General features: G+C 46.3%; 1 protein-coding gene across 2 annotated transcripts in view; it reads right to left on the bottom strand.

The window, feature by feature from the left end:
- sardh (sarcosine dehydrogenase) overlaps nucleotides 1-16,372 on the bottom strand; it is an 87,488-nt gene that overhangs the window by 32,424 nt on the left and 38,692 nt on the right. For both annotated transcript variants that reach the window (XM_031802937.1, XM_031802936.1), the window contains 4 exons: nucleotides 3,733-3,816; nucleotides 3,364-3,477; nucleotides 2,970-3,108; nucleotides 2,272-2,385 (listed from right to left, as the gene is read on the bottom strand). In XM_031802937.1, the coding sequence (XP_031658797.1) occupies nucleotides 2,272-2,385; nucleotides 2,970-3,108; nucleotides 3,364-3,477; nucleotides 3,733-3,816 (451 nt within the window). The remainder of the gene's footprint in view (nucleotides 1-2,271; nucleotides 2,386-2,969; nucleotides 3,109-3,363; nucleotides 3,478-3,732; nucleotides 3,817-16,372) is intronic.

The raw sequence follows: 16,372 nt of genomic DNA, 5'->3' as shown, positions 1-16,372 counted from the left end.
CATGTCAAAACACTGAATCAGAAGGTGCACGGAGGAACATGTCAAAACACTGAATCAGAAGGTGCACGGAGGAACATGTCAAAACACTGAATCAGAAGGTGCACGGAGGAACATGTCAAAACACTGAATCAGAAGGTGCACGGAGGAACATGTCAAAACACTGAATCAGAAGGTGCACGGAGGAACATGTCAAAACACTGAATCAGAAGGTGCACGGAGGAACATGTCAAAACACTGAATCAGAAGGTGCACGGAGGAACATGTCAAAACACTGAATCGGAAGGTGGAGGAACATGTCAAAACACTGAATCGGAAGGTGCACGGAGGAACATGTCAAAACACTGAATCAGAAGGTGCACGGAGGAACATGTCAAAACACTGAATCAGAAGGTGGAGGAACATGTCAAAACACTGAATCAGAAGGTGCACGGAGGAACATGTCAAAACACTGAATCAGAAGGTGCACGGAGGAACATGTCAAAACACTGAATCAGAAGGTGCACGGAGGAACATGTCAAAACACTGAATCGGAAGGTGGAGGAACATGTCAAAACACTGAATCGGAAGGTGGAGGAACATGTCAAAACACTGAATCAGAAGGTGCACGGAGGAACATGTCAAAACACTGAATCGGAAGGTGCACGGAGGAACATGTCAAAACACTGAATCAGAAGGTGCACGGAGGAACATGTCAAAACACTGAATCAGAAGGTGCACGGAGGAACATGTCAAAACACTGAATCAGAAGGTGGAGGAACATGTCAAAACACTGAATCAGAAGGTGGAGGAACATGTCAAAACACTGAATCAGAAGGTGCACGGAGGAACATGTCAAAACACTGAATCAGAAGGTGCACGGAGGAACATGTCAAAACACTGAATCAGAAGGTGCACGGAGGAACATGTCAAAACACTGAATCAGAAGGTGCACGGAGGAACATGTCAAAACACTGAATCGGAAGGTGGAGGAACATGTCAAAACACTGAATCGGAAGGTGCACGGAGGAACATGTCAAAACACTGAATCAGAAGGTGCACGGAGGAACATGTCAAAACACTGAATCAGAAGGTGGAGGAACATGTCAAAACACTGAATCAGAAGGTGCACGGAGGAACATGTCAAAACACTGAATCAGAAGGTGCACGGAGGAACATGTCAAAACACTGAATCAGAAGGTGCACGGAGGAACATGTCAAAACACTGAATCGGAAGGTGGAGGAACATGTCAAAACACTGAATCGGAAGGTGGAGGAACATGTCAAAACACTGAATCAGAAGGTGCACGGAGGAACATGTCAAAACACTGAATCGGAAGGTGCACGGAGGAACATGTCAAAACACTGAATCAGAAGGTGCACGGAGGAACATGTCAAAACACTGAATCAGAAGGTGCACGGAGGAACATGTCAAAACACTGAATCAGAAGGTGGAGGAACATGTCAAAACACTGAATCAGAAGGTGGAGGAACATGTCAAAACACTGAATCAGAAGGTGCACGGAGGAACATGTCAAAACACTGAATCGGAAGGTGCACGGAGGAACATGTCAAAACACTGAATCAGAAGGTGGAGGAACATGTCAAAACACTGAATCGGAAGGTGCACGGAGGAACATGTCAAAACACTGAATCAGAAGGTGGAGGAACATGTCAAAACACTGAATCAGAAGGTGCACGGAGGAACATGTCAAAACACTGAATTTAGGCAATTTAGCAAGTCTTTAGTCATACTACAAATCAGATTATAGTAGTACGCAAGACAGATTTTGGGCCACGGCGTCTCTGACCACTGCTATTTACAAGCGATCTACTGTAGCACCACCGTGCTACTTAAAATACTCTACAAGGGCTTCACTACAGAGAACGTCCACTCTAAAAGGTTCAGTCACAAGATGTGAATAGGTCCGGTGGGGTTCAGTTGGTGAGAGAGTAGCACTGGCAATGCCAACGTCGTGGGTGCCATTTCCGCTGGGATAACACACACACTCTGCTAAGTGGTATATATTTCCTGAGGTTCAGTCACAAGATGTGAATAGGTCCGGTGGGGTTCAGTTGGTGAGAGAGTAGCACTGGCAATGCCAACGTCGTGGGTTCCATTTCCGCTGGGATCACACACACACTCTGCTAAGTGGTATATATTTCCTGAGGTTAAGTCACAGGTGGTAAGTAAGTCACAGGTGATGATTAATGATACATGTGCAATGTCCCTGTCGAATACATAATAAATGAATATCGAAATGAACGAAATCCCCATCCCACTCTCCTCTTTACCGTTGCCCTCTGGAGCCAGGGGCAGGTTGGCAGCGCCAGCCTCGAGCCGGCTGACTGTGAGATCAGCCTCAGATCCCCCTCTCTTGTTCAGCATACAGGTGTACACAGTAGAGCCTGCAACACAAGGATCCAGCTGTCAAGCAAACCAGCTCATTGGAGGAGACACACATACAGCAGAAGGGAGGTGTGATGAGTACTGTGAAGCATTTTGTGACAAATGTTTGCTCGAATAAGGGCTATGTACACATGTCATCGATTGACTGATTAGTAGGACCTGACCATTGTCACCTGACCTATAACATTATTTAATGTATAGCCATTTTTCCTAGTCAGGAGAAGTTCCAAGGCCCTATGGATGAAGAATATCCTCGTGTTAGACACGGGGTCATGGCCTGGCCATGTGGTGGCATGAAGGTTGGCTAAGACCTCTCACTATGACTAAGTGAGATCAAAGCCACAATGTTCCAGTGTTCACATGCAGCATGGGCCAGAGGATGTGTGTGGGGACAGATGGATTGGACAGTACCTCAAAACTCATCTGTAATTTAAACAGTCCTGCATCTCCTCTCCTGCCTCACTGGGTACTGCTGGGCTACATTATTCAGGGGCCAGCAGTGTGGGTGTGTGTGTGTGTGTGTGTGTGTGTACACATTTTTGTGAATGCAAACATTCTGTGGTAGTCGTGCACGAAGACTCACCTGGGATTTTGTTGACATCTGCAGAGAATAGCCAATCGGCAGCCTTCTTAGCATCTGGCCCGGTGAGGTAAAACTTTCCAAAGTAGGACATGTTAAACACCGAGACTCCATGTCTGCACGTCAGACACTCATTTTTTATCTGAAAAACAAATACACATCCCTGTAAGGACTGAAATTTCAGCTGAAAAATCTATCAAATGAATTCATGAAGCAACATTTGGTCACTAAGTGCTTCACAGTAACCCAACCAAGGCCGCAAAAAGCAACTGCCAGCACAGTGGCAAGGGGGGGAAAAGGAATAAAGGAATAAACCTTGAAAGGAACCAGATTCAGAGGGGGAGTCCCATCCTCTGGTTGTACCGGGTAGAAGTTGAGAGTACCAACAGATGCTTACCACGTGGTGATGTGGAGGGTAGTCAAACGTGTACTCTTTGCCAAGCAGCTCGTTGTATTTGTAGTTCTGGTTCTTGCTAATATCATAAGCCCCGTACCAATCATAGTCCAGAACCTACAACCACAAACATTAGGTCAATGGTCAGAAACTTTACTTTATCTCCTCTCTGTACGAACCACCTGACCCGATGTTATCAGATGGTATGAACTTGCTTTCAAATCCTTTCAAGAACAACAATTCATTATCATCCATTGTGACAGGTGTCCCCTGGAACCGTTTCTAGGGCTTAGGTGCATTGCCCAAGGGCACAACAGCAGGAGACAGATGAAGTTTTTCAGACCAGCAACCGCTCAGATGCGTGTTTCTTACTGGAGCAGCGCCATCCTGGTTGAACCATCCTGGTCTCTCCCAACCATGTCTCTCCTGGAACACGCAGCCCTGCTCCGTCAGAACCTAGAGAAACAGTGACACGATCTATTAGCATTGCAATTAGCCTTCACACACTAATAACACAGACAGAAGAGGTAAACCAGACACGTCACAGGGGCTACAACATTTTCTCACCACCAAATATGGTAGTCAGATTAGGAAATAGGATGGAGGAGGAAGGAGGATGGAGCTAGGTGAAACTAGGCCAACACAAAGCAAATTCTCTCGGAAAAACATCGGATCTCAATACATTTTGTCGGTTCCCAAAACGACAATATGTTACAAACACTACATTTTAGAGACTTGACGCTTTGCCAAAGTTATAAAAAATTGCCCACGTGTCTGAGACATATGTGGCAGGGTCTACAGACAATCGCGGACTACAAAGGGAAAACCAGCCACGTCGCGGACACCGACATCTTCAAACATAGAATGTGGGGAATGGTCAGAGGTGATCTTAAGAACACCAATGTCATATGGTGTGTTATTTTGTGATGTCATTAAAAATGTTATAAAGGAAATACTGTAACTTGGAAAGTATACACCATACATATACAAAGTTTCCAGCCGAATCTTTGCACATGAAATATGAAAAATTATTAAAGTTGTTTTGTTAAGATAGGGGCATGATTTTGAGTCACCTTCCGGACAATCACGGCTGAATAGCTGTCATAAGTAAAGTATCTAGAAAAGTTCATTTAAGTGTGACCATTTTACTACTCTTTTCAAACCATTGTATTCCGCTACTCTCATCACCCCCACTGGGAACCATCGACACGGCTGGCTAGCCTATCTTCAAATAAGCATCTTCAAGAGTGAATGGAAGTAGAATAAACTATTTCTGTTCAGGACTACACAACAAGTCACAGGATACCGGATGACTGCAGAGGAGAAAAACAGATAAACCCCTTTTGAACAATAAGAGCCTTACAAGCGTGCCGCAAAAAAGCCCAACCCCCTTTCCAAGGCGGCCGGTTCGGAGAGATACACAGTAAAGCAAGGCATTGTCAAGTAAATACATTCATGTATTCTTACTCCAAGCAGGCGGCCGGTTCGGAGAGATACACAGTAAAGCAAGGCATTGTCAAGTAAATACATTCATGTATTCTTACTCTAAGCAGGCGGCCGGTTCGGAGAGATACACAGTAAAGCAAGGCATTGTCAAGTAAATACATTCATGTATTCTTACTCCAAGCAGGCGGCCGGTTCGGAGAGATACACAGTAAAGCAAGGCATTGTCACGTAAATACATTCATGTGTTCTTACTCCAAGCAGGCGGCCGGTTCGGAGAGATACACAGTAAAGCAAGGCATTGTCACGTAAATACATTCATGTATTCTTACTCCAAGCAGGCGGCCGGTTCAGAGAGATACACAGTAAAGCAAGGCATTGTCACGTAAATACATTCATGTGTTCTTACTCCAAGCAGGCGGCCGGTTCGTGTGCAAAGTAGTTTCTAAATGTACTAACGTTAAGGGTCTTTGTCCCTGTCTTTTATAACAAGCAGCCATATTGTTGTCATTTCACTAGGGACCTGTTTAATGTTTATCCTGTGTTAACATTTAGTTGTCTAGAAAATGAATAATTAAACCAATTTGTAGTACTGAATCATAAGTAAGGCTTGCGTTTTTGCAGATGCAAGGAGGTTACAACTGTTCAGAATGATGATACGATACACGGTTATGATGAATAAGTTGACTGTATATAGATGTAATAAGTAAAGACCTTTAGAGTTTAATTTGGGATATGGTACCTCTAAACAACTGCTCTCGTGGTGCCCCAATTCCTAATTAGTTAATTGTTATATGATTAACTTAAGTTGGGTAACAATCAACATAGTTATCCATAGTTAGATAAATAAGTCAAATTAATGTTAAAGTAAAGTGACGACATATTGGAGCCACGTGCAAGGAATCGAAAACAAAATTGGGCCCCACTGTTGAATTCAGTCTACATGAATTGTGTGGCATAATGAAATTATACACCAAAGAGCAGTGGGCAGGATTGTCGTTGAGTGTGTTTGCTTTCAACCCAGATAGCAGGGAAAGCTAGACTCCGGTGTTGTATATCTGACAAAGGGTCAGAGTGTGTAGGGTGAATTATTACATTTCCAAAACTAGGACATAAGGGCCAGCCGATTAAGGACATTTGAGAAAATATATTTGTTTGATCAATGCAAAGTATTATCTCTCCATCTCTCGAGCAAGAATAGACGTGGCAAATATTTCTTAATGTTACCGCGAATTCCGGTAACATTGCTAGCAAGAAACGCCGATTGGGTTGAACGTGAGACGTCGTTAGTAAACCCCCGTTCCCGAATTGAAGGGGACCCTTTTTGTTGTTGAAGCGAACATTCTTGTACAAGAACGGCCATCTTTGCATTAGAGGCTAACAAAGAGAGAAGCCATTCTCCTTTATTTACAGCGGAAACCCCACCTTGGGAGATGGAATCCTGTGTGAGATCAGCTTTCAGGGGTAAGTGACCCCTTGTGGTGAAGAATCTGCAGCAATTCTTTTGGGGAAATTTTTTTTATAAACCCAGTGTGACATCTTCTCATATCTGTAACAACGGGTTACACTTCATAATAATATCCAACCAATCTCTGAAAGGACATTGTCTCATTCGATTTAAGAACTGACTTGCATAGTAAAATAAACAAGGAACTTAAATTGCCAAACAAACACTTCTACCAGGTTGATATTCAGATAAGGATCAAATGAATTTGTTCCAACCAATGAGACATTTATTTTTATTTTTCCACCTAGATACAGCAACGCTTTCAGGTAAATTCAAGTTTAGTTCCCAGATAGCCTATACAGGTATGATTAATCATTAATATTGCTAAATCAATTACATTTGCAAATTCATTGAAGTCCAACTCCCACATTAGTACAGATTTTTTATTTTTTTATTTTATTTATTTTACCTTTATTTAACCAGGTAGGCAAGTTGAGAACAAGTTCTCATTTACAATTGCGACCTGGCCAAGATAAAGCAAAGCAGTTCGACAGATACTGTTGGGGCGGCAGGGTAGCCTAGTGGTTAGAGCGTTGGACTAGTAACCGAAAGGTTGCAAGTTCTAATCCCCAAGCTGACAAGGTACAAATCTGTCGTTCTGCCCCTGAACAGGCAGTTAACCCACTGTTCCTAGGCCGTCATTGAAAATAAGAATTTGTTCTTAACTGACTTGCCTAGTAAAATAAAGGTAAAAATAAAAAAATACGACAGAGTTACACATGGAGTAAAACAAACATACAGTCAATAATACTGTATAAACAAGTCTATATACAATGTGAGCAAATGTGGTGAGAAGGGAGGTAAAGGCAAAAAAGGCCATGATGGCAAAGTAAATACAATATAGCAAGTAAAACACTGGAATGGTAGTTTTGCAATGGAAGAATGTGCAAAGTAGAAATAAAAATAATGGGGTGCAAAGGAGCAAAATAAATAAATAAATAAAAATTAAATACAGTTGGGAAAGAGGTAGTTGTTTGGGCTAAATTATAGGTGGGCTATGTACAGGTGCAGTAATCTGTGAGCTGCTCTGACAGTTGATGCTTAAAGCTAGTGAGGGAGATAGGTGTTTCCAGTTTCAGAGATTTTTGTAGTTCGTTCCAGTCATTGGCAGCAGAGAACTGGAAGGAGAGGCGGCCAAAGAAAGAATTGGTTTTGGGGGTGACTAGAGAGATATACCTGCTGGAGCGTGTGCTACAAGTGGGAGATGCTATGGTGATCAGCGAGCTGAGATAAGGGGGAACTTTACCTAGCAGGGTCTTGTAGATGACATGGAGCCAGTGGGTTTGGCGATGAGTATGAAGCGAGGGCCAGCCAACGAGAGCGTACAGGTTGCAATGGTGGGTAGTATATGGGGCTTTGGTGATAAAACGGATTGCACTGTGATAGACTGCATCCAATTTGTTGAGTAGGGTATTGGAGGCTATTTTGTAAATGACATCGCCAAAGTCGAGGATTGGTAGGATGGTCAGTTTTACAAGGGTATGTTTGGCAGCATGAGTGAAGGATGCTTTGTTGCGAAATAGGAAGCCAATTCTAGATTTAACTTTGGATTGGAGATGTTTGATATGGGTCTGGAAGGAGAGTTTACAGTCTAACCAGACACCTAAGTATTTGTAATTGTCCACGTATTCTAAGTCAGAGCCGTCCAGAGTAGTGATGTTGGACAGGCGGGTAGGTGCAGGTAGCGATCGGTTGAAGAGCATGCATTTAGTTTTACTTGTATTTAAGAGCAATTGGAGGCCACGGAAGGAGAGTTGTATGGCATTGAAGCTTGCCTGGAGGGTTGTTAACACAGTATCCAAAGAAGGGCCGGAAGTATACAGAATGGTGTCGTCTGATGATTCATTAAGGTCTATAAATTCAACGACTCAAAAGCCAAACCTTACAAAATCTAATGATAGTGAGCAAGCTAGAGGTTAACCCCATTCCCTCACAAATTCATGAACCCTCATGAAATGGAAAGCGGACCACAGCAGTGATATAATCCAAAACTATGCCAAAAGGTCTTAGAATGTTAGATCACAATGCAATAAGAAGAAGAAAAAAAACTGCAGAAATTGCAACAAACACCCTCCAAAATAAACTGTCAGGTGCCTTGTGAAGGTTCTCTCCAGTTTAGACCTGAAGTGTGGCCGCCAGCAGAGATTGACATTGGTCCGGTACTGCAGTGCACAGCAGAAGCCGAGAAAATCAAATATAAATATATATAATTGTGGAGGTCTATCCCGGGGGAAGGTAATAGAGGGGAGGCGACGTTGGGCGCACACCGAGACGGCCCCTCTGATGGTTCCGGTACGAATCGATGGCATCGACACCAGCGCTCTGCAAGACTCCGGCAGCATGGTGACCCTGGTCCACCTGCAGTGGCTCACACGAGAGGGAAAGGAGGAACCGGGGGACGAGGAGGTAACAGTGTCCTGTGTACACAGGGACACGAAGAGGTACCCAACGGCGCCCGTGAGGATAACCACCCCAAAGGGGGAGTGCCAGATGCACGTGGGAACTGTTCCTAACCCACCTGTGTCCATTCTCCTCGGTCGAGACTGCCCTCTCTTCCAGGCACTGTGGAGGAGGGACCTGGGGAGGCGAGCATGGGAGGTAGCCTGTGGCCTGTGCAACCCAACCCCCGCCACAAGAGGTGTCCACTGGGCCCAAGTCGGACCCGGAGGAGGGAGACGACCCCGCTCCGGCAAGCAAGCCACCGTGCGAGGAAGACCTCAGGCTCCCCTTTATGGTGTGTTAGTTCCAAAACCGGACAGAACCGTCCGCTTCTGTAATGACTTCCGGGGCCTGAACGACGTCAGTAAGTTTGATGCCTACCATGCCCTAGGTGGACAAACTGATCGACCGCTTGTGGATGGCGAGATACATCGGCACCTTGGACCTGATGGCAGGTGCCACTGGCATCGGCCTCCCAGGAGAAGACCGCTTTCTCCACCCCGGGGGGGCTATACCACTTCCGGGTTCTGCCTTTCGGGCTCCACGGGGCACAAGCAACATTTCAGCGACTCATGCGCGCCGCACAGTGAGTACACAATGGCTTATCTGGATGTCATAATTTTGCACAGTGACAATTGGGAAGTTACAGGCCGTGGTTGATGCGCTAAGGGATGCAGGTCTGCCCGTGAACCCCCACAAGTGCAAGCTGGGCTACGGCGAAGTGGAGTACCGGGGATATTAGATCGGGAAGGGAAATGTGAAACACCAAGAAAAATAATCGCTGCCATTAGGAGATGGCCGGTCCCCCGAACTATTAGACATTCACTTCAAAAGGTAAAGCCTGTCTGTTGTGTCCGGGTAGCCATCCAATGCGTCCTCTGTCTGCTAAGAACATATCAATATGTTTGATGATTTTGCAAAATATCACCCAGATAGGCCAGCCGTGTGAGAAACTATTCATCATGCAAGCGGTCAGACAAGTGAAAATTATGGTCAGTAAAGAAAACTAAGCCTGTATCTCAATTCAAAACAATGTGTCAATACTTTGCCCCTTGATAACCAGCGCACATCTGTGTGTTGTAAAAGCGTTACATGGTCGCTGCCCATATCATTGCATAATACAGGAAATACACGAGTTCAGGGGCCTTGCTTCAACAAAGTTAACCATTTTCACTGTGGTGTCCAAAAGATGTTTCAAGCTCTCAGGCATTCCCTTGGCAGTGTACCCAAGTGGCGTCGGGAGCAACTTCTTGCACGAGCGTTACCACTCCACTATGTCTCCCCGTCATGGCTTTTGCGCCATCAGTACAGACACCAACACATCTTGACCAAGTCCATTTGATGTCACAAAGCTGTCCAGTACATTAAAAATATCCTCTCCTGTTGTCCTGGTTACCAGTGGTTTGCAGAAGAGGATGTCTTCCTTAATTGACCCCCCATAAACATAACGGACATATACCAGGAGCTGTGCCAGGCCTGCCACGTCTGTTGACTCATCCAGCTGTAACGCATAGAATTCACTGGCTTGTATGCGAAGCAGTAATTGTTTCAAAACATCTCTTGCCATGTCACCGACGCGTCGTGAAATAGTGTTGTTTGATGAAGATATTGTCTGTATTGTTTTTTGGGCCTTTTCCCCAGTGGTCACAAGTAACCCTGCCGTCTCCATTGACCGTACGGTCTCCTCCGGACGCTGGCCGCAACACAGTCATCCACAAGGAATATCTGTGGACCCCTTGGGAAACAGGCGTTTCGACACCTCTTGGTGCAGAATGTGACTCAAGCAGATATCACGATATCTCGTCACTATTCTTTTCATGATTGCAAGCCAGCATTCTCTGTGAGTGAGCAACTTCACTCCTTCTTGGAGTCCTGCCATACTGTAGCTAAGATTAACTTCCCCTTGTCCTTCAGACACTTCCGCAAACACCATGGCCGTCTTCAGGAAACAAAGCATCAATGGTCAGAGTGGACTCTGCTTCCGATGATATATTTTCCGCTTTGAGGGGGACTGAAACCCCTTAAAATGAAACTAACGGCGTCAGTCCTGCCACTGACCCGACTGGTGAAACACTGTGCAATATCGCAGAAAGATATCCTCGTCTCAGTTCGCAGGTACTTGGTTCAAAGGTTAGAGCCAACCTGCTGACAACCTGTACAAAGGGTCCAACCTTTTCGTTTGTGCCTCAGACACCATCCGCTGGTCGGGGGAGGGGTCCCAAGGCCTAAAGGGGGGGAATACTAGCTCAGGCCCGTGATGAGCCTTGACTTTAATTTGGGAGATGGTAACTCTTTAAAGAACCGCTATCGCGGTGCCCCAATTCCTAATGAGTAAATTGTTACAGGATTCATCTAAATGGGGTAACAATTAAACATAGTTAGTTGATTAAATAAAATAACAGCCATTGGATTCAAGTTAAAAGCAAAGTCACGACACCATCAGGCATTATCATAACTTGTATTGTAAAGTTCCTAATAACATTAAATACCATAGTGTCACCGTCTTTATTATTCAACAATTACCATAATCATTACTTTTCTTTGGTCACTAATGGACTCCAATATTTTAAGTGCTTAGAAATGAGTCATTTCTCTCTCTTAACAGTTAGAACCCTGGTTGCTAGGCGATCCCCCTCATTCTGAGATTCTGAAGGAAGGCTCTCTTGGCCAGGAGCAGAGAGGTGGGCAAAGTCTGAGTCACAGGCTGCTGTCTTCTCAACCAGAAAACATGTATTTTCCTGCTTTCATCACGATAATAATGCTGCCGTATCATAATTATACCCAACAAAAATATTCAACGCAACATGCAACAATTTCAAAGATGTTACTGAGTTACAGTTTATATGAAGGAAATCAGTCCATTTAAATTCATTCATTAAATCTAATTTTAATGTGTCACATGCGCCAAATACAACCGGTGTAGACCTTACAGTGCCTGTAAGAACTACCCTCTGTAGTGCCTTGCGGTCAGAGGCCGAGCAGTTGCTATACTAGGCGGTGATGCAACAAGTCAGGACAGGACGCTCTCGATGGTGCAGCAGTATAACTTTGAGGATCTGAGGACCCATGCCAAATCTTTTCAGTCTCCTGAGGGGGAATAGGCTTTTGTCGTGCCCTCTTCACGACTGTCTTGGTGTGCTTGGACCATGTTAGTTTGTTGGTGATATGGACAACAAGTAACTTGAAGCTCTCAACCTGCTCCACTACAGCCCCGTCGATGAGAATAGGGGCGTGCTCAAACCTCCTTTTCCTGTAGTCCAAAATCATCTCCTTTGTCTTGATCACGTTGAGGGAGAAGTTGTTGTTCTGGCACCACTCGACCAGGTCTCTGACCTCCCTATAGGCTGTCTCATCATTGTCGGTGATCAGGCCTACCACTGTTGTGTCATCGGCAAACTTAATGATGGTTTTGGAGTCGTGCCTGGCCATCAGTCATGAGTGAACAGGGAATACAGGAGGGGACTGAGCACTCACCCCTGAGGAGCCCCGGTGTTGAGGATCAGCATGGTGGATGTGTTGTTACCTACCCTTACCACCTGTGGGCGGCCCATCATGAAAACCAGGATCCAATTGCAGAGGGAGGTGTTTAGTCCCAGGGTCCTTGTGGGCACCACTATTGTGGGCACTATGGTGTTGAAAGCTGAGCTGTAGTCAATTAATAGCCTTCTCACATAGTTGTTCCTTTTGTCCAGCTGGGAAAGGGCAGTGGAGAGAAGAGATGACATCATCTGTAGCCCTAATCTATGGATTTCACACGACATGGTTGGGCCCAGCCAATCAGTGTGAGTTTCTCCTCACAAAGGGCTTTATTACACACAGAAATACTCCTGTTTCATCAGCTGTCCAGGAGGCTGGTCTCAGACGATGACACAGGTGAAGAAGTTGGATGTGGAGGTCCTGGGCTGGCGTGGTTACACGTCGTCTGCGGATGTGAGGCCGGTTGGACATACTGCCAAATTCTTTACAACGACGTCGAGGCGGCTTATGGTAGAGAAATTAACATTCAATTCTCTGGCAACAGCTCTGGTGGACATTGCTGCAGTCAACATGCCAATTGCAAGCTCCCTCAAAACTTGAGACATCTGTGGCATTGTGTTGTGTGACAAAACTGCACATTGTAGAGTGGCCCTATTGTCCCCAGCACAGGGTGCACCTGTGTAATGATCATGCTTAATCTGCTTCATGCCACACCTGTCAGATGGATGGATTATCATCTTGGCAAAGGAGAAATGCTCACTAACAGGGATGTAAACAACATTTAAGAGAAATCTTTTATTTCAGCTCATGAAACACACTTTACATGTTGTGTTGATATTTTTGTTCAGTACATATAGTTCCAAAAATAATAGCAGCTGTTTTGATTGCCGTTGCCATGCCAATGGAGCCCTTCCATTTCTTTGAGTTGGGAGCTCAGTTGGCTGAGGGCAGCATTGATTTAATCCAATATGATCGTTTTACTGCAGATGGATAAACAGTCAGCTGGAAACACAGATAAAACCTTGTGTTTTGAACCTCGAGTGTGATGAGAACAGAACAACCAAATTGAAAAAGACAATACATTGGTGTGTATGCGTGTGTGTTTCTGTTCATGAAAAGTAGTCATAGTACGTGACTGAAGCTCAATCGATATGAACAAGACGCAGGCGCACAGCACAACACCCTTGATCAACAGTCACACAACACTCAGCCCAGAGAGAGAAGCGTTCTCTTATAAGAGAACCATCTTAGCAGGGATCGCACGTGTAACAAATGAGCAGCTAGCAACTTTATTGCTAACTATCTAATTCAACAGGCCATTACAAAGTGGGGTGACCTGCTCACTAGATTAACGGAGAGGAGAGGGCTGGCTGCCAGTTAGGAGGTATTTTTGGAACACTTAAGCAGTGCACCATCTCTTTATTCAGTAGCTTAGCAACAAGTCCTACACACGCACACACCGCTTACCTCAGGCACACAATTACGCGATTGAGTTGAACGTGTTGTCGATCATGATCTATCTTTTAATAATCTCGGTAATTGTCTCAAAGGGCTGAGATGTCAATTGAGGCATACTAAGGTGCCTCTTGTTTTATTCTATTTGCCTCTCTCGCCTCACCGTGTGATTTGGCTAATTGACAAGAGTAATGTGACGACAGAACAAATGGAAATTGTGTGCGTTTGTGTTGCGGGTGGGGGTAGTGGTCTGTGTGCCTGCACTCCTGTCTCTGTCTTACTCTGTGAGTGAGCTGTGAAGCCATACTCTACAACCACTGCATACATGAAGAGGTAGCGAGAGAGAGAGAGCGAGAGAGCGAGAGAGAGAGAGAGAGAGGTAGCGAGAGAGAGAGAGGTAGCGAGAGAGAGAGAGGAGCGAGAGGTAGCGAGAGAGAGAGAGAGAGGTAGAGAGAGAGAGGTAGCGAGAGAGGTAGAGAGAGAGAGGTAGCGAGAGGTAGCCGAGAGAGAGAGAGGTAGAGAGAGAGAGAGGTAGCGAGAGAGGTAGAGAGAGAGGGTAGAGAGAGAGAGGTAGCGAGAGAGAGAGAGAGAGGTAGCGAGAGAGAGGTAGCGAGAGAGAGGTAGCGAGAGAGAGGTAGCGAGAGAGAGGTAGAGAGAGAGAGGTAGAGAGAGAGAGGTAGCGGAGAGAGAAGAGAGAGAGAGAGAGAGGTAGCGAGAGAGAGAGAGAGGAGAGAGGTAGCGAGAAGAGAGAGAGAGAGAGGTAGCGAGAGAGAGAGAGTAGCGAGAGAGAGAGAGAGAGGTAGCGAGAGAGAGAGAGAGAGGTAGCGAGAGAGAGAGAGAGAGGTAGCGAGAGAGAGAGAGAGAGAGAGGTAGCAGAGAGAGAGAGAGAGAGAGAGAGAGGTAGCGAGAGAGAGAGGTAGAGAGAGAGGTAGCGAGAGAGAGAGGTGAGAGAGAGAGAGAGGGAGAGAGAGAGAGAGGTAGCGAGAGAGAGAGAGGTAGCGAGAGAGAGAGAGGTAGCGAGAGAGAGAAGAGAGAGAGAGGTAGCGAGAGAGAGAGAGAGAGAGAGAGGTAGCGAGAGAGAGAGGTAGCGAGAGAGAGAGAGAGAGAGGTAGCGGAGAGAGAGAGAGAGAGAGGTAGAGAGAGAGAGAGGGAGAGAGAGAGAGAGGTAGAGAGAGAGAGAGAGAGAGAGAGGTAGAGAGAGAGAGAGAGAGAGAGGTAGCGAGAGAGAGAGAGAGAGAGAGAGAGGTAGCGAGAGAGAGAGAGAGAGAGAGAGAGAGGGGTAGCGAGAGAGAGAGAGAGAGAGAGAGGTAGCGAGAGAGAGAGTAGCGAGAGAGAGAGGTAGAGAGAGAGAGGTAGCGAGAGAGAGAGAGAGAGGTAGCGAGAGAGAGAGAGAGAGAGAGGAGGTAGCGAGAGAGAGAGAGAGAGAGAGGTAGCGAGAGAGAGAGAGAGAAGGAGAGGGTAGAGAGAGAGAAGAGAGAGAGAGAGGTAGCGAGAGAGAGAGAGAGAGAGAGAGGTAGCGAGAGAGAGAGAGAGAGGTAGCGAGAGAGAGGAGAGGTAGCGAGAAGAGAGAGAGAGGTAGCGAGAGAGAGAGAGAGGTAGCGAGAGAGAGAGAGAGAGAGAGAGGTAGCGAGAGAGAGAGAGAGAGAGAGGTAGCGAGAGAGAGAGAGAGAGAGAGAGTAGCGAGAGAGAGAGAGAGAGAGAGAGGTAGCGAGAGAGAGAGAGAGAGAGAGAGGTAGCGAGAGAGAGAGGTAGCGAGAGAGAGAGAGAGAGGTAGCGAGAGAGAGAGAGAGGTAGCGAGAGAGAGAGAGAGAGGAGAGGTAGCGAGAGAGAGAGAGAGGTAGCGAGAGAGAGAGAGAGGTAGCGAGAGAGAGAGAGAGAGGTAGCGAGAGAGAGAGAGAGAGAGAGAGGTAGCGAGAGAGAGAGAGAGAGAGGTAGCGAGAGAGAGAGAGAGAGAGAGGAGGTAGCGAGAGAGAAGAGAGAGAGAGAGGGTAGCGAGAGAGAGAGGTAGCGAGAGAGAGAGAGAGAGAGGTAGCGAGAGAGAGAGAGAGGTAGCGAGAGAGAGAGAGAGAGAGAGAGGTAGCGAGAGAGAGAGAGAGGTAGCGAGAGAGAGAGAGAGGTAGCGAGAGAGAGAGAGAGAGGTAGCGAGAGAGGTAGCGAGAGAGAGAGAGGTAGCGAGAGAGAGAGAGGTAGCGAGAGAGAGAGAGAGAGAGAGGTAGCGAGAGAGAGAGAGAGAGAGGTAGCGAGAGAGAGAGAGAGAGAGAGGTAGCGAGAGAGAGAGAGAGAGAGAGGTAGCGAGAGAGAGAGAGAGAGAGAGAGAGAGAGGTAGCGAGAGAGAGAGAGAGAGAGAGAGAGGTAGCGAGAGAGAGAGAGAGAGAGAGAGGTAGCGAGAGAGAGAGGAGAGAGAGAGAGAGGTAGCGAGAGAGAGAGAGAGAGAGAGGTAGCGAGAGAGAGAGAGAGAGGTAGCGAGAGAGAGAGAGAGAGGTAGCGAGAAGAGAGAGAGAGAGAGAGAGAGGTAGCGGAGAGGAGAGAGAGAGAGAGAGGTAGCGAGAGAGAGAGAGAGAGAGGTAGCGAGAGAGAGAGAGAGAGGGGTAGCGAGAGAGAGAGAGAGAGAGGGAGCGAGAGAGAGAGAGAGAGAGGGAGCGAGAGAGAGAGAGAGAGAGGGAGCGAGAGAGAGAGAGAGAGGGAGCGAGA

Source organism: Oncorhynchus kisutch, linkage group LG23 (assembly GCF_002021735.2).
Source record: "Oncorhynchus kisutch isolate 150728-3 linkage group LG23, Okis_V2, whole genome shotgun sequence".
In the NCBI taxonomy this organism is placed as follows: domain Eukaryota; kingdom Metazoa; phylum Chordata; class Actinopteri; order Salmoniformes; family Salmonidae; genus Oncorhynchus; species Oncorhynchus kisutch.
Note: the sequence above shows the minus strand (reverse complement) of the source record. Positions and strands in the feature narration are given on the sequence as shown.